Source organism: Arvicanthis niloticus, chromosome 16 (genome assembly GCF_011762505.2).
Source record: "Arvicanthis niloticus isolate mArvNil1 chromosome 16, mArvNil1.pat.X, whole genome shotgun sequence".
Taxonomy (NCBI): Eukaryota; Metazoa; Chordata; class Mammalia; order Rodentia; family Muridae; genus Arvicanthis; species Arvicanthis niloticus.
The window spans coordinates 9409622-9432939 of NC_047673.1; the positions used below are offsets into that span (position 1 = coordinate 9409622).

Here is a 23318-nt window from a genome sequence, read left to right on the forward strand (position 1 = left end):
CATCAACTGTCAATAGCTCCCCAGTGAGGGGTTGCAGCTCACAGGCCCCTATTCCCTCCATGCCAAGATGCTGACTGGCTTGATACTGTATAGGTTTTGTGCAGGCAATCACATTTGCTGTGAGTTTGTAAGAACATCAGTCCTGTGGTGTTCAGAAGATACTGGTCCTTCCCTGGTCCTCTGGCTCTTACAATCTTTCTGCCTCCTCTTCTGTGATGTTCCCTGAGCCTTGGTTGGGAAATAAATGTGATATAGATTTTCCATTTATGGCCAAGCACTGAACTGACTCCTGTTCTCTTCACTTTGACCAGTTGTGATTTTCTGGGCTACCCACAATCCTCTACACCAAGAAGCTTCTCTGGCGTCTGAAAGCTGCACTAATCTAGAGGACCTACTAATCTAGTATGTAGAGGACATTTTGATAGCAGTAGGTTCCTACCTAAGACCTAAGCTCATGGCTGAGCTCCCCAGACATGGATTCTTGGTCAACTTTATAGTACCAGGCATGCGTTTTCTCCTGAGTGGCAGGACTTAAATCCAATTAAAAATAGAACAGTTGGTCACTCCCACAACAGCTGTTTGCCTATTGTACCCTGGTGCTTATCTTGCCATGGTGGTCATTATTGTAGCTTGCAGGCTTCAAGGCTGAGCAAGACTGCTGTAACTTCTTTCTTCCAACACCCTAAATACTTTCTGGTGCTATGAAAGCTAGTCAGAAGGAAAGAGGCTTCCCTGTCAAAGACTGCTTGATTTATTCATGTCCTGTGACCATAGTATGGCATATCTTAAGCAATAGGCCCATACCATTGAGTTCTAGTGGACATCCGGTAGCAATTTCAATAGCTTTTACTATTTGATGAGGTCTCCAGAATACCCCTTACCAACAGTTTGAGGGGAGGTATTCTATACCGGCAGTGAGCTTTTTAGTTTGCAACTTATGGCTTCTAGGAGGGGCATTATCCTCTGGCCAGGGTAACTTTTATATGTATGTATGTGTGCTTATAAGTGGTAGGTTCCCGTATGTTTTTAAAATATTCTTAATGTTAGTTATCCCTTCTTCTACTCCCTCCTCTGGCCTATTCACACAGCCTCCTCCTTCAAGGATGGAATGTTGCAACTCAGAGGACCTTGCAACACAACAGTGTATGTGCATACATGTGTATGTACATATACCAGACCACCCAAAGCTCATAAAGAGCTGGCCTGTTTACATACAAATCTTTTCAAAGTATCAGGGTAGCAACTTTGTACTATTCTACACAGTGCCTTGAAGGTTTTTTTTTTCTGCCTGAATTTCAGGATTTTGCATAATAGTGTTAGTTTACCTGATTTCTGGAACAGCCATGCAGGCCTGAGAGAGCAAGTCTGGAATAACAGTTGGGGCCTATGAAGAGTTAAGTCTTTTGTCCATTCAGCATGTGATCTGTCCTTAAACAAGAGCTGTTGCTTGGGAGCCACATGGGTACCTCGTGTCCCAAGGAAGGACTCCAGGCCACTCAGCTTCTTCATCAGCATGGATCAATTGCTGTTCCTGCATTCTTCCACAATCCACTCTTCCTCCTCCAGGTGAAGAGTCCGTGCCCTGGACTCTTAACAGCAAAGTCAGTAGGCTCAGTATGGACTGTGCTTCCACACACAGCTGACCACCTGAGAGAAGCCAGAGCTCTCATCCAGTGTGGGTAGGGAAGCCTGGCATCCTCCTGACTCCATATGGGATATAAATGTTGCACACACATGGGAATGGTACTGAAAGGTTCAGTTTCTTCCTTTGGAAATGGGTGTGAGGAGATCCTAGACTCCAAAGATCCCTGGAGTCTAACCCTGCACCAGAGTCTAGGGTATGACTATGGTGTCAGAATCTTATACCAGTTCAGCCTATAATGAACAGTGTCTCAGCTACCCACATCAGGAGACAGGTAAGAGAGAATACCAGGGCTGGGAGTGATAAAGAAGCTTGACATGGCCTCTGCTTGACCCTGTAGTGCAGACAATTTCCCCAGCTTTGCTGGGGTCAGATGCATAGTGTGTGTGATCATCACACTTAATGAATATATTTCATTATCAAGAAGGAAATTCTTCAGCCAGATCTGAGCACTGGTGACTTGACGAGTCACCATGAGAGGGGTCACTCTTATGGCCAGGCAGGATGAGTGAGCACTGGGGTGGGTGAGGAAGAGCCTCCATGGGGACTGGTCCCAGAAATGGCTTTAGAAGTATAAAGAGCAAAGTGACAGTATAATAACTGTGTGACAGACAAATAAAGACCCACCTCAGATCCTGCTCTCCAAGTCCCTCAATCTGCAAATATGTCAGGCTACATGCAGAGGAAGCTCAAGTGGCAACAGGAAACCGGGTCACTAATGTGCTGGCTGTATAATGTGATAATTTTTCCATGACTATCAGAATGAGCATATGTCATCAACATCCACCTAGAAGGCCAGCAAAGTCAGAGGGATCTGTAGCTGGGGCTCAGGGAGTGTGTGACGTGAGTTTAAGGAGCTTGCTTATAGGAGTATTGGTGACTCAGGTACCTGCTACATGCAAAGCCACCCCAGCATAGGTGAAGACTCAGGAAAACTGGATATTCAAGCCCAGCCAACCTTCAACCTTGAGTACACTTTACAGCTTCTGAAGATCTTGTAGAGCTGGAATCTCAGGTGAGGGTCTAATGCCACACCCCTATTCTGTGGAGGAGCACAGTAGGCTTATTTTTGTAAGGGTCTTTGTAAGTAATCACAGACTCTCTGATTTCAAGATGACCAACCACATTACATCCAGAGGCCAAGTATCCACCACAGGAGAAAAGGAAGCCAGAAAGGAAAGCATAGCTCTTTCCCATCTGGCTGTTGTTCTAACCAGCTTCCAGATTCTGCTGCCATTTTTGCATAATTACAGGAAGAACCCTGCTTTCATTTCTGTGACTGAGTGAGGTCACTGGGTGAAACTGAGCCACTGTGTCACCATGTTCTCCCGCAGAGCATGGGACTTTGCAGTCTGCCCATTGCAGATCCACCCATCTGCAGCTCTGATAGTCTCTGATCTGATGTCATCTTTGCAGCCGTAATGGACGCCATACACTGTGCTTATATGAACTCTGTACTCTTTGCCTACCTTCAGAATTTACTATCGAGCTTTTTCTTCTCAGTTTCTCAGCAGCTTCAGGAAAGTTGGCATTTTGTGGGTGATTTAAGTAGCAATCTGCTCCATGGGTTTGTCGGTTACCCTCCCCTTTGACCTGGTGCCCCCTGGAAAAGTATTTTTTTTAATGTAGTTATATGTATTGGCCTTTTACAGAGTTCTTAGGTCCTGGGACATGGTTAGTCCCTCAACCCTAAGCAGTGTGTTTAAGGGACCCACTGTTTGCATCTAGAGTTATGAAGCTTCTCTTTCATATGGTACCTCTTCTAGAAGACTGAATAACAAACTCCCCTTAGGTCAGGGATCAAGGATTCAAGCCTGTGATATAGTGTAGGCTAATTGCTTTCGATTTTGTTCTAATTCAGGGATGGGAAATTGTTCCATTATAGCCGATAGAATAGCCAGAATATCTTCCATGTAGGTTTTACCAAACATGGCAGTTATCTTCTGACAGTGGTCATAACCACTGATGTCCCCTCTTAGCAAAGACTGAAATACGTTGGGATGACACAGGCTACCATCCTCACACATAGGAAGGACCTGCTGCCTTCTGGATGCCTAAGCATGACACCATCACTTGTAATTGTACACCTGACATCAATTGTAATTGATTTGCCTGGGAAGAGAATGTCAGTGGGGATCATGTAGATCAGGCTGGACTGTGAGTGTGTCTAAGGAGGGTTGTCTTAATTACATTAAATAGTATGAGAAGCCCCGCTGTGAGCACCACCATTCCCTAGGCAAGGGATCCTGGGCTGTACCATATAGAGTGTTCAGTGCAAGTAAGTATGCATCCATTCATTTTTCTCTGCTCTTTATTGTGGATGTGATTTGACCAGCTCTGTTGAGCTCCTGCCTTGACTTCCATGCTACAGCGTACTATAACCTAGAATTATGAGCTAAAATAAACCATTTATCCCAACACTTGGACTTGTCGAGGTATTTTATAGCAGCAACAGAAATGAAACCAAAATTCACGACCTCTCCCAAGACTTCAGGAATTCCCAAACACAACCACAGATGTGTGATAGAAATAGCAGACATCTTTAAAATTGTACTCTGAGGGTAATGCAGATGCATTGTTTGACTCAGGCTCTGTTGTAACGATTTGTCTGAGCCTCATCCCATGAAACAAAATGACCCAGGCTATCTGTGTGACTTCAGGCCATTGTCCTCTTTGCATGTTACTTTCTTCATGTAGAACACAGGTTCATACTGGCTGACCAGGGTTCAGCTATTGGTTTAGTTGGTTTGGTTTCTTTTGTTGTTGTTGTTGATGATGATGATGTTTGTTTGTTTGTTTTGTTTTGTTTTTTCTAATAATAGTGACCCATTTGCTCCATTTAGTCAAGTTTCACCCACTCAGCAACTTCTAACACAATATAACCCAGAATAATGACACTTGCTTGGTCCCTAGGAAGCTTCAGTGCCCAGTCTAAGGTGGAAAGTGAATGAACTGGCCTGAATGCAGAGGAGGACGGACAGATGTCCATGAGCCTTCAGTCTGAGCCTATGATTTTTCAACATTTTCAGAAACATTCAGCAGGCTGTGTGTAGTGAGCATGATTTTCCTGGGCACATTCTGAATACTGCTGTGCTTCATACTTGAAGGGTGAAGGCATCACCTCTTAAGAGGAGAGGCTCAGTGACAATATGGCCACACCCCTGCTCACCTTCTGCCATGCATGACCACTTGTACAGTCTGATGCTCTGCAGAAGCACTGTTTCCTCCCTGGGGCACCTCATCTGCTGGATACTCTCCCAGACACCTGCCAGGTTTCCTCCCGAATTCCTCTTGCCACATCTTGGCCAGGTGTAAGCATATTCAGTCAGGGAACCATGAGCCTAGAACAGTGGTAGCTCACAGCCTGGCCCTATACTGTGGGAAACAGGAAATGGTTTCCATGTGAGCCCAGTGATATGAACACTACATGGGTTGGGGAGAAAGTAAAAGATGACACACGCTCTAGATTCCTACCTGCAAATATCCGAAAGATAGCTACCCCAGTACTTGTCCGCATGGGGTTCTCAGTACCAAAGCTAACAGCAGCCAGCTTCCTTAGGAACAGAGGGGCAGCCTGTGGCATCAAGGTAACCAAGATCCAGGGCAAGGGTCATGCCAGGCAGTCCTCTAGGCACTTAGCCAGAAGCTTTGCCACTCTGCCTGCAGTGCCCTTATACCATTTTCATAGAAAAAAAAAAAAAAAAAAAAAAAAATGCTATTAAACTTATTTTAATGTGCATATATTAGCTGTACTCTTCCAGGGCCATTAGATTCCAAGGCCCCGGGATAATAGGGTGGTTGGGCTTAGTCTACTGGGGGGGCTATGAAAATGGAATGGTTTATTTATATCTGAAGACTGCTAGGAGTTGGCCTCCTGTTGTGGGGTGCACTCTGAAGGTGGGACCCACAGGGCTAAGATTGTACCAGCTGTTACGTTGTGAGCATTTAAACACAACAGATGCTCAACATACTGTGCAATGTGAAAATTTGGGCAGACACTGTAAGTTCTGGTATAATACCATGGCAACCAAAAGAAAACGGGCCGGCTATCATCCTGGAACTGGAGTGTGCTGTTTGTCTGTCTGTCTTTGATGATGCTGCAAGGACAGCCTCTCCCTTTCTTTGCTCTGTTGTTTTCCTAGGAAAAAGTAATTCAATGAATCTATTATGAAAAACAGCCTTTATTCCTATAGTCTTATACTTTATTGGAGAGGTTGAATCTTATTTGCATATTTGTAATTTTTATCATCTTTGTGTCTATAAGATGTTTACTAATATTTCCCAAATATTGGTAATATATATTTACTATATATATTTATTTTTATGGCATATATATATTTACTAAATATTTTTTATTCCCATGAATGCCTGTGCATGCGTGTGCATGTGTGTGTGCGTATGTGTGTGTGTGCGTGCATATATGTACATGTGGACTGCATGAATATGTATGTGCACACATACGCACATGTATTCTAGTACATCTGTGCATGTGGAGAGACCAATACCAGATATCTTCCTAGCCTACTCTTCATGTTATTCTTGAGGTAAGCTCTCTCACTGAACCCGGAGCTCAGCAGTTAGGTAGGCTTGCTGACCACCAAGCACTAGGGAGCTGCCTGTCCAATGCTTGATTTGTCATTGTTGTTATACAGGTGCTAGGAATCTGAATCAGGTCCTCGACCCAGTAAGCCAGCTCTCCATCCCCTGTTTCTACAGGGACCTTAACAACGATGCTAAGAATTTACCTTCCCTTCCCTATATTATAATGTTCTCTAAGGGGGCACTCTTTGATTTTGAAACTGTATTTTTTTCCCCTGACCACCTTCGTGTGACTTCCTGTTTCTCTACTCTCTCGCTGGCTATAGAAAGAGCGAGGTTACAAGCTGCCTGGAACGCTTGCCTGAGGCTCTGACACACAGTCCCACCTTCCTTCTCTCTTTTGGTATAAAAGCACTTCAGTGATTTACCTTATTTTCCCATTAACATTTGCAGTATCAGATTAAATTCTTTGACAGTGTGTAAACAAGTAAGCAATGTAAAATTGGTTTCCTGATACTATAGAAAGGCACTGTGCAAAGCGATTTGTTTCATTTAAGAGGTTTTTTTTTTTTCCCTTTTTCTCTTTCCTTTTTTTAAAAACATAGAGTAACTGTAATTGCCTTGCCAAAGGGTGTGAACACTTTACAGCTTCTTACATCTTTGCCTCATTTATTTCCTAGGTCACACTCATTTATAAATCCCCTCAAGTAACATGAGATCCATGCTTTGCCACACAGTGACCTCACGCTGCCCTTTAATTTTTAATACATCTGTTTGACTCTAAGAAATATTTCAACCTCAATTTCCAGCAGATTTTCTTAAATGGAAAGGGTGTCTCCTGGGAGCACCTGTCTATGGGAGCATCTCTCATAGGAGCACCTCTCGTGGGAGCACCTCTTGGGGAGTACCTCTCATAGGAGCACCTATCTATGGGAGCACCTTTCATAGGAGCACCTATCTATAGGAGCATCTCTCATGGGAGGACCTCTCATGGGAGCAACTATCTATGAGAGCACCTCTCATAGGAGCACCTATCTATAGGAGCATCTCCCATGGAAGGACCTCTCATGGGAGCACCTATCTATGGGAGCACCTATCTATAAGAGTACCTCTCATGGGAGCATCTCTGACGTCTCCATTCAAATGCTTTGGGGAATCTCCAAGGCTTCTAACCCCCAAATTGGATCTTTCTAGAATGAAAATATAAACCACACTCAAATACTGAGGGGAGCCTTTTATGAGGAGTGGTCTGAGTTCTTTCCCTCTCACCCCTCAGCAGGGGGAGTGCCTTCGATCCTGGGGTTGGGCAGGTGTGTGCCTCTCAACCTATCATCTACCTAGGCTATTTCAGAGGAGTCATTGGAATTTACAGGCCTGACCTATGCCTTCACAAACTAGGTGCTCTCCCCCCTGGCAGGTTCCCCTGAATACCTTCCATGTAAGTGTGAGTTCCTTGGGGCCATGGTGGAAGGAGAGAACCAACTCTAGCAAGTTGTCATCTGACCTTCACACACATGTTGTGGCATATGTACAGGCATTTGGGCTGCATGTTGTCTTGCACCATATGTGTGTACTGCTTCTGCAGAGGGCAGTCAGCTTCATAAAGGTGCTGGTAATCAAACCCAGAGCCTCTGGAAGAGCAGCCAGTGCTCTTAACCACTGAACCATCTCTCTAGTCCTACTGTGGTTCATATGCATCTGCGCGCACACACACACACACACACACACACACACGGGAGAGAAAGAGAGGCAGAGACAGAGAGAGAACAAGAACAATAATAATTAATAAAATAAAAAATTAAACAGTAATAACAAAAACAAAAATAAGATTACTGCACATACACAGATACCCATGCCTCTCAGCTATCTCTCAGTTTAGTGAGAGAGTATTTGACTTCTATACAGACCCTGTGTGTTTCCTAACAGAAAGTCAGCACCATCCAGATAAGTCCAGGTTGAATAATATTAATGTCCATACTGTTTATACCAAAGACTGCTGTGTGCCTCTTTACGGTAAAACTTTCTATTGTTTTTGCTTTCTTATACTTTATGTTTAAAAACAAAGAAGTCGAGGTCACCACCTTGTAAATTGTATTTCCAATTTCTCTTTGCTTGTGGAGAGGCCTTCAAGGGCAGCTGTCTTAAGAAGCCCCCCTTTGCTGCTGGATTCTGGAGCATGAATTTTAGCATCAACATGTTCCTGAAATGTAATACAATCACCAAAGCCAAATAAAAGTTAGGAGAGAGGGCTGGTGGGTTGAAATTAGAAACCCTCTGATTTGCATTAGAAAGAATCCAGATAGAAGAAATTGTTTACAAAACAATTATAATTGCTTTTTTAAATTTTTTATTTATTTTTTATTTTTTATAATTGCTTTTGTAATGCTAGAGTTCCGTTTCATAGTAGATTTCTCAAGCACAAAAAAGTAAATCCCGACCTTTGGCCTCTAGAATAATGGAACCAGGTCTGACAGCAAACAGCAATTCTCTTCTGTGCTTCAGAAGCTATTGTTTCTGAGTGTTACAAGGAGGAGTTGTTTAAAAGCTCTTTATTAAGCCCATAAATAAGATGTCATTCGGTAATTAAGTGCTGGTACGTTGCAGATGTGCACACTAGTCCACTTGGTCGAAAACAGCAATGCAATTAGAAGACAGAGCTGCAAGGTTGGACACCTGAGCTCAGAGTCACCTGCTCTGTGTGCGCCTTCGTCAACCTTGGGCTCTCAGGAGACAGCTGGGTGCAGGTTTCCTTTTCTTTCTATTGTGGCTTTGATGTGTGTGTAATCAGTCAGGACTTCTGTTTCTGGGGATCCTTGCATATCTTACAGATTATTGAGGCTGCTATTGAATGTGCTTATCAAAGAACCAAGAAGAATCACTCAGGGGTATATATGTGTGTGTGCGTGCATGTGTGCGTGTGTGCGTGCATGGGGGGGGGGTGTGTGTGTGCACATGTATTCTGAGTTTATGATACACGATTGTACTAATGAAAATGGTTAATGAAATCATAAATATTAGCTTGAAGCTCCAGAGGAGTTGATGAGTTTGGGTAAATTGGGGTTGTTTTTATGCGTTTGTCACATCACCCTTGACGTGACTTTATGGATGGGGAGGGTCCTTTCTGTCTACCAAATGTCCACTCTGCTATGGAATTCTCCTGCATCTCAACCTGAAGCCATATGTTTAAGCAGAAAGATGTGAAAGATGTGAAAGGCACTTACAAGGGATGGCTGGACAGGGCTGAGGAGGGGGTTGTGCACAGCAGTGGTAGCCTCTAGAAACACTCCTCAGAGAAACACTGTCAGGAGCAGCCCTGGCTTTACTGCCCTCAGTAGTTTCCATCTGAATACATGTATTCTTTGCTGGCCCTTTTTTCCAAGCCTCCACTTTTCTTTCCCCTATATTTTACTACCTTTTATTTGTTCTGGTTCAGACACCTCACTAGACAGGGCTGCATTAATCCCCCTGTAGGAGGTATCAGCCAATCTCAGTAGGAGATATGAAGGTAATTTTAAAAGAAAGATGGCCACAGTTTTTATGTGCTTAGTGTGGTCCTGATGTGGTCTAAAGTGTCTGTTTAATTTGTTTATCTGTTGTTCATGCTAACCCTGGAAGCGGGTGTAAGGATGACCTGCATTTTACTTGGGGGAAGGGGAACATCTCTGGCCACACAATAGCACTGTACTCCTGGGTTCTTCCCTCATGCGGTAATCCCCACCATGGGAGCAGAAGTACCTCTCCTCTTTATTTTTACATTTTAGGTTTTTAGATTTATTTATGTACATGTGTGTGCATGTGTGTGTGCATGCATGAGTGTATATGTGTGTGTGCATGGGGCAGGGATCAACATTGGGTGTCTTCTACTGTTCTCCACCATATGAAACAGGGTCTTCCACTCAAACCTGGTGGTCACTGACCACCTAGACTGACTGGACATTGAGCTCAGAGGGTCTGCCCCCGAGAAATGGAATTATAGGCAAGTATAACCACGCCCAGCTTTTTGATGGCTGTAGAGGATCTGAACTCAGGTCTTATGCTCATGCAACAAGTACTTTACTTACCTCATCTTCCCAGGTCTGAGGGGACATTTTCAGTAGGGCTGAAGACAGGCTTCTCTGAGTCATGCAGAGATGGAGATTTGTCTTCACTCCTGCACAGTGCTCCTTGAGCATAGCACAAGGTCCCACCACTGCATCCTGCGGTCTGCCTCCACCTCTGCCTCTGCCTCCACCTGCACTGGATTTTGTTCCTGTGTCTCCAGAGAGCTAGGCTGATCCTGAGGACAGGTGCTTCATGGGAAACTGAGGAAAGATAGTGGCATTAGTGGACACTGAAAGAGGCAGAGAAAGATCAATATGGTGTCAGTTACTGACTACGGCTACCTCACAGCCTATGATTACAACTAAAACTTCTGAGAAACGTTAGTAAGTTGATGCATTTGCGGAAGACTGTCTTGCCTGCCCCTTTACCTTTTATTCCCTCAGCTTGTGACAGGGTCAGCACTTATGCCCAACAGAAAGTCAGGGCGATGCCTTCGGGAAGCCCATGGCACACATCTGATGCACAGAAATGTTAGTGACATTTGTAGAACCGACCACAGACTTTGGGGGCAGATATATCCAGGCTCCCATAAGTCTTACTGTAAAAGATTCCTTTACATTCTGTTCTCAATGTGCAGAGACAGGAGTGCTCTGTTGAATGGCAACTCTAATTGCCGTTGCCTGCTAATAACAATTGCTGTTATGAATAGCTAGAGATTAACCAACTAAGATGATTCCCACACTCTATGCTTGTTACTTCATCTCCACCAGAAGAAATGCGCAGCTCCTAAGACTTCACTGTCTGTTACATACACTCATAAAGGCCCGGAGCACGTGTCCTTACTGTACACCTCAGGATCGCTGTCACCCACAGCCCATCACCATCCCGTTTGTTGATGTCCCTGGGCTTTCGAGAGGCAATGTGAGACTCCCCACCCACACAGGGAAACTCAGAGGCTGTGCTGTGAAAAGGAGACGGCATCGCAGACGTGTTGCGTAATCAAATTTTATTATTTCTGCTAAATTTTTATCCCCTGCACTGTTCTTTGATGTGGCCGCATTCATAACTGGGCTGAGAGAAGACATGTGAGTGGAGAGGCGATGGCCTTGCGAGAAGCGAAGAGCTCGGAACTGTATTAAATTACAAGATAATGGGGCAATAAAGTAAAGGATAAAAGGGCAATAAGGTTGTGGTGTGGTTAAGTCTGGGTTGCAGAGCAAGGTCTTGCAACTTACCCACTAACTGCTGGCTCCCTTTGAAACCTGCTGCTTAATTGTTAGTGTGATGTCCTCTAATGCCTCCTCCTGTCTGAGACACTGGTGCTGTGCCAAGACCCTAGCTGGATGGAGGTGCTTCATTCCAGCTATCCCAGTACCAGGGGAACAGGCCCACCAGCCAGGAAGCTCTATCTGGAGCTCACTTACCCCTGAGTTGATAGCCACTTGCCATGCAAAAGAGAAGATGGTCCCTTTGCAGCACTAAGGGGCTGCCGCTGCCCCCCAGCTCTACAGCCATCTGCTGGGATCCCCCCAAGAACACTGGGGACCACTCTGACGGTAGCCCTTCACATCCTAATACCTAAGCCTTGACACGCAGGCCCCTCCATTGCCCCTCATTTCTGTGTCTGAACTGGTCTTGACAGTTGCAGTCTGGAGCTGACATCCGACACTTTGCACCCCAACCTTAAAGTGGGTATGTGGCAGACGTTTTCCCAGGATCTTGTATTTTCCTAACAACTACAAAGTGAACAGCTGGGATGGACAGAGAAAAGCATTCTGCCTTCTATATCTGGTGTTCACGTGCATGTGTACTCTCTCTACCTCTGCCTCCCCAGAGCTGGGATTGCAAGCACATGCCACCATCCCTGCTTTTGATGTGGGTGTCAGGGTTTGAACACAGGTGTGTATGCTTGTACCTGACTGACAGAGCTATCTTCCAACCCATTGTCTGTTAGTATCTCAGAGTCTGCCTGTTGACTCCCTCAGTGCATCTGGATAGTGCATCCAGATGTTAGATATTTGTTGGTGGGCCAACCGAAGTTTCTGCTTCTTAGTGTCTCCACATCCTGAGGAGTCATCACCCTCTAAACTCTTGTGACTGCTCACTCAATTCAGGAACTGGTAACTGGGTGTCCAGATGACTCCTGTGTGTCCATCATACCCCAGTTCTCCCAGGGTTTCACCAGGTACTAAATCCCATTTCTGTTTTGTTGACAGACCAGCAATACTCATGGTCTCCAACACAGCACTTCAATGAAGAGAGGTACTCACCTGCACCCAGGAACATGAAAGGGTTAACTGGAAGCCGGACCCAGCCTCAGCTATGTGCAGGTCACACCTGTGGCCTGTCACCCCCTGACGACTGCGAGCACCCCCACGATCACATGCATCATGGGCCAGATGTGCGGCAACCGTATCTCCTCAGCCCAGCTGAGAGCTGCCCAATGGACCACCACCGCTGCTCGCCCAGGAGCTCCGTCCACTCAGAGTGTATGATGATGCCTGTAATGTTGGGCGACCATGTGTCCAGTAGCACCTTTCCCAGAATGCACTACAGTTCACACTATGACACAAGGGATGATTGTGCCATGTCACACACAAGTACCAAGGTAAATCGCATCCCCGCCAACCTCTTAGATCAGTTTGAGAAACAGCTACCCCTGCACCGGGATGGTTTCCACACACTGCAGTACCAGAGGGCCTCGGCTGCCACGGAACAGCGAAATGAGAGTCCAGGCAGAATCCGGCATCTGGTCCACTCCGTCCAGAAACTTTTTACCAAGTCTCATTCTTTGGAGGGGTCGTCTAAGAGCAACATCAATGGGACCAAGAGCGACAGTCGGGTGGATGACCACCACCAGAGTCACCTTCCCAAACACAGCAAAAGGAGTAAAAGCAAGGAGCGGAAGCCCGAGAGCAAGCACAAGTCTGGTATGAGTAGCTGGTGGAGTTCTGACGACAACCTGGACAGCGACAGCACATACCGGACACCCAGTGTGGCCCACCGCCACCACATGGACCACATCCCCCACTGCTACCCTGAGGCGCTCCAGAGCCCGTTTGGGGACCTCTCACTGAAGACTTCCAAAAGCAACAGTGATGTTAAGTGTTCGGCCTGCGAAGGCTTGGCCCTCACGCCGGACACCAGGTACATGAAGCGTAGCTCCTGGTCCACGCTCACGGTGAGCCAGGCTAAGGAGGCCTACCGCAAGAGCTCCCTGAATTTGGACAAGCCCCTGGTGCACCCAGAGATCAAGCCTTCCCTGCGGCCATGCCACTACCTCCAGGTAAGGCTCGGGTGACTGTGTCCCTGTTGTATCCATTGCTGTCGTTTGAAATTGACGAAAGGGTTGAATAAATGCATAGCGTACAGAGTGAAGTCTGAAGGCACCGTTGCCTTTTAGGATTCCGGAGCAGGCCAAGATGCTTGCTCCATGTAGCTGTGTTGGAGCTAGAACTCTCCGAGTCCGCCGTCTTGAGAATTTGAATGCTGAGATATAATATCGTTACGTCTTTATTCGTGAAGTACAGTCGCTTGGTGCACACGCTCCGAGCATGACGATCCTCGATGTCTGTCACTCATACGGGAGCACTTTACAGCTTTTCTCTTCTTACTATTGATATGGAATTAGAAATTATTGTAACCAGCAGCTGCCCTGCTGAAAGTTTTGGTTGCTTTTAAGAGACAGAAATCTCACATTGTGATGCAAGCTGGCCTTGAACTCACAGCCATCCTCGTGCCTCAGCCTGGATGGGATGGGTTATTAGAGTGTTCCACCATGGCTGGCTAAACCTACCATAATTTTTAAGTTTTTATTATTAGCATAATATTATACATAGTGGCAGGTCTCACTTTCATACGTGTACATAATAGTTTGGTCATATTTACTCCCGTATTCCTGTTGATACTCCTGCAATTCCTAAGTGTATAATCCAAGACTAACTGTAGCCATCCTGCTATGTAATAGACCTTTCTTCCTGCATAACTGAAATCAAACATCCCTCTAACACCCCCCACACACATACACAACCTTCCCCTGGCCCCTGCTCTGCTTCTGTGAACCCCAGCTCTTGAGCCTGCATGTGAAGGACACTGTTTAGAGTTTGTCTTTCTGAGTCTAGTTTGTTTCACTGAGCATAATATGCTCCAGGTTTGTAACTATTGTAAGTGGCAGGGATTCCCCTTCACACACACACACCACCATCCCCATCTGTCAGCATGAACAGCATCTCATCTTATGTGTAAGCATCTCATGCTATGTGTACAGCATCTCATGCTACGTGTACGGCATCTCATGCTATGTGTACAGCATCTCATGTTGTGTGTACAGCATCTCATGCTATGTGTACAGCATCTCATGTTGTGTGTACAGCATCTCATGCTGTGTGTACAGCATCTCATGCTATGTGTACAGCATCTCATGCTATGTGTGCAGCATCTCATGCTATGTACAGCATCTCATGCTATGTGTACAGCATCTCATGCTATGTGTACAGCATCTCATGCTATGTGTACAGCATCTCATGTTGTGTGTACAGCATCTCATGCTATGTGTACAGCATCTCATGTTGTGTGTACAGCATCTCATGCTATGTGTACAGCATCTCATGTTGTGTGTACAGCATCTCATGCTATGTGTACAGCATCTCATGCTATGTGTACAGCATCTCATGTTGTGTGTACATCCCTTCACTTAGCCAGTCACTCACTGATGCACATCAGGTTCACTCCCTGTGTTGGCTTCTATGAACAAAGTCACAATATGACTGATAGGAGATAGGCGTGGGTTCCTTTGGGCTGTCCTTTGAAACACCGCTCCAATGTGACCACCCACCCCTAGCCTAGGTGCCAGGGATGTAGCACAGCAACACAAGTACCCCGAACACGTAGATCCTTGTGTCTGTGACCTGCCATTCACATGAGATCACTTCTCTCACATGACAACAGCATCCCTAAGCTGTGTGGCACTTGGTGATAACAAAGAGTTTTGTCTGTGTTAAGGGTCCCTCGTCTCCAGGTTGTGGATAAGACAGATTCACCAAGGCAAAAACATATTACAGACATTGATAACAGGCTCCAGCGCCCTGTGCTGTTCTGTATTTTATATAATTCTCCTCTCTGACTCCTGATGACTCTCTCACCAAGAATGACAGGGGAGGAGGCCTCAGCCTCAGAAGACACTGGCCACTCCTGAGGAAGCCTCTGCAGCCACTGGCAGCCAGTGGCACCTTTAGCACAACATAAACATGTCAGGTTTCCTTAAGGGTATATAGTATGTATCTAATTCACAAATCACAAATCCGCATCCTGTAAGAACCAGAGCTTGGCCTGACCATGCACTGGCAGAGAGACGCCCTCTTAGATACTGAGTAATGGCTCTAAACACTGGCTGAGTCACCAAGTGGCCAATTAACGAAACAGATGAACAACTGTGAATCTTTCTGGGAGTCAGGTGGCAGAGGCTTCCAGCAGTGCCAATTCTTCCTGGTATATCGTCCAAGGCTCACTGGTTCTGTTTTGAAAGGAGATGCTCACCAAATTGCTTGTATAGACAGATTTATTCAAAGAGACAAATTGGTAGTTAGATAAAGTATTATTTTTACAGCAGTAGAAAAGGTTTAAATTTTGCTTGTAGTTGGCAAACCTTAATGATATCCAAATGTAAAATGTTCTTTCTGCTTATCTAAAGGAACACCGTGAGTAAAATTGGGGCTCGCTCTGGTTCTATCACAGTTATAGTAGCAAAAAGCTTGTCCTTTTTCCTTTGTGCCTAAGAAACTTCCGGTGCAGTGTTCCCTGAACGCAGGGCAGTGCTATAACGGGCATCTCACCCCGTATCCACTGAAGACCCCCAAACTCGGGAGACCCTTACTCAAGTCTCGGGAAGTCACGACCACCCACAAACTCCAAGACACCGTACCTGGATACAATCAGCAGAGGTTTATTAGGGAAGAGAGCTGGCAGCCAGCGGTCAAACTGCACACTTGCGCAGGAGTAGAGTTTGACAAAGCCAGTCAGTCTGAGGAGGGTTTTTAAAGGGGTAAACCACAAACCAGGGAAATGGGAAGGGGGTGAGGGGTTGCCAAGGATACATAACATAAGAATAGCGAAACATTCCAGAGAAACCCACCCTGAATGGTTAATAGCCATGGAAATTACTCAGTACACTCATTCTTCTCAAAAATGTAGTTTTTCCATGTCACTGTGCCCTATCCTGTCATTACCAACTATTTCAGGTTAACTATTTCTCACCTGCCATAGCCCCACCTAGATGACTTGCATCTTTCTCTGTGGTCAGGAATGTGTTTTCTTGCTTTGGGCCCTCCCCACCCTGAGGTTTGAGGAATATTGCTCTTCCCCGAATGTATCCCAAGGCAGTGGCAGTGAAGGCCTGAAATCTTACATCCAGATCCGCATTCTGGAACCTGCACTCTTTCTGCTCAGGTCTAAGGGCAAAGAAAAAGCCTGCATATATTTCACAAAATGGTCTTTATAATTTTTCACTCTACATCCACCTCACTCTAGTCCTGAGATCTCTGCTCTTCACTTCACTCTCACCTGCTCAGCACCAGTCCACGGCCCAGAGGCTACCCATGCCTACATTGCACATGCTCAGTACCAACCCAGTGTCTGCCTTCCCCGCTCTGTACATGCTCAGCACCAACCCACAGCCCAGAGGCTACCGTCCCCAATTTGCACATTCCTTTCTCTGCCCTCCAGTCACCCTGATCTCAGTGCTACCATTTACAGAAAATAGCAATCATCTCCAAAGACGAGTGTAACATCACCTTTTACCTGACGCCTACTTTAAAAGTCCATTACTTTCCAGTGGTTTTGCTCTCTGTACACCTTGCCCCTTTCCTAGAAGGTTAGGTGGTGCCTAGCAGGTTAGGTGGTACCTAGCAGGTTAGGTGGTGCCTAGCAGGTTAGGTGGAAGGGGTCCTGTATACCACCATATCATTGCAGCTGTAATGGTTCCATTATCCGTCTCTGGAAAGTCCATACTACAGGGCTAAGAAGATACTTGCCACAATACTTGCCCAATACTTGCCACAGAAAGTGAGGACCAGAATTCAGATCCCCAGTGCCCATGTAATTACTGGGTGAGCATTTGTTGACTGCCTGTAATCCCAGAGTTCAGAAGACAGAGACCAGGGACTCCCAAAATCATTAGGCTAGCCAGACTAGTCAAAAGAGCAAGTTCTGGACTCAGCGGGTGAGCTTTCCTTGATAATGTGAAGAGTAATTGAGGGAGGCACCTGACATCAAAGATGGCTTCTTCATGCATGTGTATACACATGCAGGTAAACACACGTGAAAGCACTCACGTTTATGTATGCACACATTAAAATTAAAAGATGCACACTGAAAGATACAGGCTTCTGCTTAGGTAAGGCATCCATGATGTATGACCAGGCACTGAAAGGCAAGAATCTTGCCATGCTGCCAGGCAGCAAGTCAGTCTTCAGGTCTTACCAAGGACTCATAGCTTCTCTCCAGTGGGGGCCACCTGAGGGTCAGATTCGCTGTCTACACCTTAGTAACCGTAAACTACATGCTGCCCTCTGCCTCTCTGTCTCTCCCTCACCCTGGCATTTCTTTTTAAATTCCTTGGTTTTGGAACTTTGTCCTGCCAGGCCCTGCAGTCTGGGTGTCATTCCAGATGCTTCTCTGGCCTGGAGCTTCCGCAGGCCTGGAGCTTGCCACCAACTTTTGGACTTCCCTCCCACACTATTTTGATCACTGAGGACAGTATCAGTTGTTTTCTCTCTCAGCCAGACTTTCCAAGCCTCAATGGTAGAAGCCAGGCCAACCCCACCCCCTCCTCTCTGGAGCTTCCTCCTTCTTTGCCTAGACCCCCAATAGGGACAGTTAGCCAAACAGGGGCAGGTCCAGCTGTCAACTTAACCAAGATGGATCTTGCAACCATTAACACTTCCCGTTCCTTCACAGCAGCATGCAAAGACCAAACAGTGGCGCGGTGCTGTGAAGATTCAGTGGAACCATGAGACTCAATGGAATGCAGCACTGATGTAAAGTTCCTCTGGTGTCTCATAAAACTGTAGCAAGACACAGCTAAGGAAGAGAGGAGGACAGCCATAGAACCCACCTACAAGCCTTAGGTCTTCTGTCAACCTCCATCAGTCCTTCTGTGGCTAATGGCCTGGGCTGGGCTTTGCTAAGCACGGCAACTGCAGGGGGCACAGACTTAGCTCCCCTCCCACTGTTCACATGGACAGCATGCTCCAAACATTAAACCTGTAGGGAGGTTTGGGTGCCCTAGAATGAAGTTATGGCTTTCACAAGAACCCTCCTCCTACCCCCAAAGAAATAGCTTATCCCCGAAAGAGCTTTCCCTCACACGCCATTCTCCGTCCAGTTTCACCCCTGAACAAAATTTCCTCCCTTCTTCCTTGTCGTCCTCTAGCTGTCTCACTACCACTTGTGGGAAGATTTATGAAATACACACACCTCCTCAGGCAGCGTTTGTCCCCAGACCTAGCCGAATTGATGTCCGGGTGCATTCAAAGATGTCCGCATTGGGTTGTGGCGCTAAACTTTCCAGTGCAAAGGTCCCGGCGGTGGGTCTCACAAGCCCAGGCTTCATTTCACAACTAGCATTGGGAATTAAAGAAATTAAAAGTAAAGGTGTGTACCTGAGGTGCTTGTAAGGACATGGTCTAAAGAACAGGAAGGCAGTGCCTGGGGGCAGCATTTTTTTTCTACCCAAAACTAGAGATTTGCAGTTGAGCAAAAGGACAACTTTCTCCATCCCCCTTTGGATTGCATGGAATCCATAGTTAACACTCCAGGAAGATTCGTGTTTGTAAGTAAGTCAAAACCCAGTAAATAGAACTGAAGGGGAATTCTGGCCCATGTTCTTCTCTGAAAGGGCTTTTGTTCTTTTATTTTCTGCCTCAGCAGACAAACTGTCTTAGGGCCAAACTTGGAATAATGGGGCAGGAGTGTGGACCAGTGACTCACTGTGTGCCGCTCAGGGGCCAAGCGGTTCTCTGCACGCTGAGGAGGAGACTCTGCCCTTGGAGGGTACCTGGTACCAGGCAAGGAAGGCACATTTGTTCTGCTCCGTGGAAAATATTCTCTTCCCTCAACCCCTGTGAGCACCAAATCCCTGCCACTACCATGCCCCCATCACCTGCCTCTCTTGCCCCCATATCCTCTCTGAGTTGTGGCTTGGCTGTCTCCCCACATACAGTGGGGGACCACAGTGGAACCACAGTGACCCTAGCTTCTTTGGCCCCCTACCAAGTAAAGACAAGTCATCAGGGTTTACTGTCTGTGTAGCTGGAGGCACATGTGGTTTTTTACAAATAAGACTTCTAAGTCTTGAAAGGTTGAGAGAGATTGACAGAAAGGGATGAAGAACTGTTCCTTCTGAGTAACACATAGCTCTCGGTTTCCGATTCAGGGCTCTTTCCTCTGAGGCCTTCCCAGTCTGCTTCTCTCCTGGCTGTTTCTTCATCTCTTCATCCTCCACACATGGGAAAGGCCATAGGCCCCTCTTGACTGACCCTCCTTCCTTTCAAGGTCCAGCGTGAATTCACCGTTGGAAGCTTGTCTCCACTTATAAAAACTATAACTTACGAGTCTCTTTTTTTCCATCACATTTGCCCAATCCAGCAGCATCTATATTTACGTTTACATTAAAGTTCACATTTACATTCTCACATGCTACATACAGCCAGCAGTCTAAAGTATCAAGAAATGCCCAGCCCTAACTATTGGCTTCCTCAAATCCCAGAAGCAAGCACTGTGACTGTGAGCCAGCTCGAAGCGTCCCAGCAGAAGCCCACTCACTCGTGTCGCCTTGCCCATTGCCTGTGCAGAATCTCCACTATACAACCTTTCTTTCTCTCTTCGTATTTTATTCTTTGTAACTGGCAGACAATTGCTTCATGTTTGTGGGGAAGACTACGACACTTCATCACGTATAAATAGACAGGGGTCAAGCCAAGGTGACGAACAGCTCCGTGTCTGTGTCACCTCCTGTTCATAGCCTTCAAGTTCCTCATGTCTGGCTCTGTGTACGGATTCAAGTGTGATGTGCACTGTGTGCACACACTATGCTCTGCAGAACACTAGCCTTACTCCTCCCTCCACTGGGGTTTGGTGCCTGTTGCCCATCCTCCTTCTTCCACCTCAACGCACCCTTTCCAGGCTTCACTGACCACTGTTGGATTTCCTTCATCTTAGACATCAAGTTTTTACCTTCACCAAACGAGTGAGATACACGGTGTGTCTCTGTCTTGTTTTATTTACTGTGTATCCTCCATTGCCACCCAGACTGTTGCAGAGGACAGGACCTCCCCTTTTATGGCTCAATCTTGTCCCACTGGGTATATTTATGTGTATGTATAATTGTATATCACATATATTACTGCATCATATTTTCTTTATATCTAAGTTAATGGTCGTATCTATTGATTGCACAGTATTGGAACTAGGCTGCAGCAGACATGGTTTTATAGGTATCCCTCTAATAGATGGCTTTGTACTCTTTGGATGTATACTAGTCATGTGATCACTCTATAAGTAGATCTAGTTTTGGGTATTTTTTTTTTTTTTGAGGGGGAGAGATTCCAATACCGCCTTTGATAATGGCAGAGCTAGTTTACACCCCATCAACAGTGAGCAAGGGCCATTGTCCTTCTGTTCTCTAGGCAGAATTTGTGAGGTTTTTGCCTTTGGTAAAAATCAAGGAGGGTAGGGTGGCATCTCACCTTTGTTTTGATCTGCATTTCCCTGGTGAGAAGCTGTTGGTCTCTTTTTTTTTTTTTTTTTTTTTTTTCCATTGACTTGGTGATTTTCCATCCTCTATAGGAACCACTCTGGTAATTTCTCCATCTTTTAATGGGATTCATGGGGAGGTGCTATTGAATTGTTTGAGTTTTGTATATATTTTGGAATTTGTCACTATGCATGGTGCTACATGGCTGTAATTTAAGATCTTATGAGCTGGAAGCAGAAGGATTAGAAGTTCAAGGCCAGCCTTAGCTACATAGTGACTTTCAGGTTCTGTCTCAGGAGGGAGGGAAAGAAGGAACAAAGAAAGGATGGCAGGAAGGAAGAAGAAAGGAAGGAAGGGAGGGAGGGAAGGAGGAAAGGAGGAAGGAAGGAAGGCAGGCAGGCAGGAAGGGAGGGAGGGAGGGAGAAAAGAAGGAAAGAAGGATCACTTTAAAAGTGGGAGGGAGAGAGGGAGGGAGGGAGGAAAGGAGAAAGGAAGGAAGGAGGGAGGAAGAGAAGGAAGGAAGGAAGGGAGGGAGGGAGGGAGGGAGGGAGGGAGGGAGGGAGGAAGGAAGGAAGGAAGGAAGGAAGGAAGGAAGGAAGGAAGGAAGGGAAGTTATTTTCCTATTAGAAAACAAGGAGCCACTCGGTTGGTTTCTGTGATGGGGGCTGGGTAGTCCAACCATGGCCACCTATTGAGGTAACAACTCAAGAAGCTGAGAACCCAGGAACTAATGGGTTCACAAAGCCGGATGCCTCAGCTATTCCAGTCTGGCGATGAGCATTATCAGGGTTGCTAAGGAAATTCTTGGAAGGCTGAGAGAGCTGAAGTCTGATGTCAGCCGGGGACACCAATGGCAGTGACAGCAACAGACGGCAGAACAGAAGCACTCAGTGCCAAGAGGTGAAGGTGGTCAGGCAAGAGGCTCTGCTTTTGCTCTTACACTCTGCATCCAGGTCACCATGAGAAGGTGCTGGCCACTCTGAGGGACTGTCTTCTCTGCCCAGTCAATCCTGAAATGCCCTCATGGACCTGCCCAAAGCTGTGTCTCCTCGTTGATTCCAGGTTTCATCAAGTTGAACATCAATATTAGCCATCCCAGATGGGTAGCACACAGATACAGTGTGGGCGGCTCCTTCACTCCGTTGATTGCTTCCTCTGCTGTTTGGAAACTTCTCAGTTTCATATAATCTCATTGCCTGTTATTGCTCTTATTTCCGCTGTTCCGTGAGTCATATAAAAACCATCTCTCATGCTGACACCTGAAGTATCCCTGTGTTTTCTTCTAGGTTCGGAGTTTCAGATACTGTGTTTAGGTCTTTGATCTGTTTTCAGTTTATTTTATACAGGGTGAAAGATGGGTCTAACTTCCTTCTTCTGCACGGGGGCTATCCAGTTTTCTTTGTGCCACTGATTGTTGCCTCTGTCATTTCTCTGGTATATGTTATTTGTATCTTTGTCAAAAATCAGGAGGCTACCAGTCTGGATTTCTCATTTTCCTGTTCTGCTCCATTGGTTTGTGTGTCAGCTTATAAGATTACCATGCTGGTTTATTCACTGTAGCTCTGTGGTGTGTGTGTGTGTGCATATCAGTGTTCATTTTGCACAAGACTGCTTTTACTATCCAGTAACTTTAGTAATTTAGAATTCTTTAATTTTTTTTCCTATCTGAATGAAGAATACATGGATATTCTGTGGCTTGTTGCATTAAATCTACTAATTGCTTTGTGTTGTTTATTTTGAGGTCATATATGCTTTAAAAATATTAATTGTCCTAACCCACCAACATAACGGGTCTTTCCATTTGTGTATATGCATAGATGTCTGCAGGGAGGAGGGAGAAGGAGGTTCTTCAGATTCTTTCATTGGCTCTTTTCAATTTCATTATATAAGATATTCATTTCCTTCATTAAATTGATTCCTAGATGTATTGTTTCCTTGTAGGTGCTGTGAATGAAAACACTTTCTTGGCTTCATTATTAGCAAGTATACATCAGTTTCTAGCAGTGTTTCTGATTTTTGTACATTGGCTTTGTACCCTGCAACCTTACTGAATTCACTTATCAGTTCTAACATCTGTCTGTCTAATATCAATCTTTTGGTGGAGTCTTGAGGGGTTTTTTTGACACAGAGAAAAAGGAATAACTCTACTTTTCCTGGCTGAACACCTTTTGTTTCTTCTCTGATGCATTTGTTCTAAGACCTCCAGTACTGCACACATTGTACCGAATACAAACTGTAGCCATACATACCTTTCTTTTATTGTAGACCTTAAAGAAACATCTTCAACATTTCCTTCACCCCGCTCCATATGATCTCGGCTATGGCTCTGTCACATATAGTCTTTAG

General features: G+C 45.7%; 1 protein-coding gene across 3 annotated transcripts in view; it reads left to right on the forward strand.

Annotated features, from left to right (window-relative positions):
- Dlgap2 (DLG associated protein 2) overlaps positions 1-23318 on the forward strand; it is a 735414-nt gene that overhangs the window by 613981 nt on the left and 98115 nt on the right. For all 3 annotated transcript variants that reach the window (XM_034520297.2, XM_076913868.1, XM_076913867.1), the window contains one exon: positions 12439-13508. In XM_034520297.2, the coding sequence (XP_034376188.1) occupies positions 12439-13508 (1070 nt within the window). The remainder of the gene's footprint in view (positions 1-12438; positions 13509-23318) is intronic.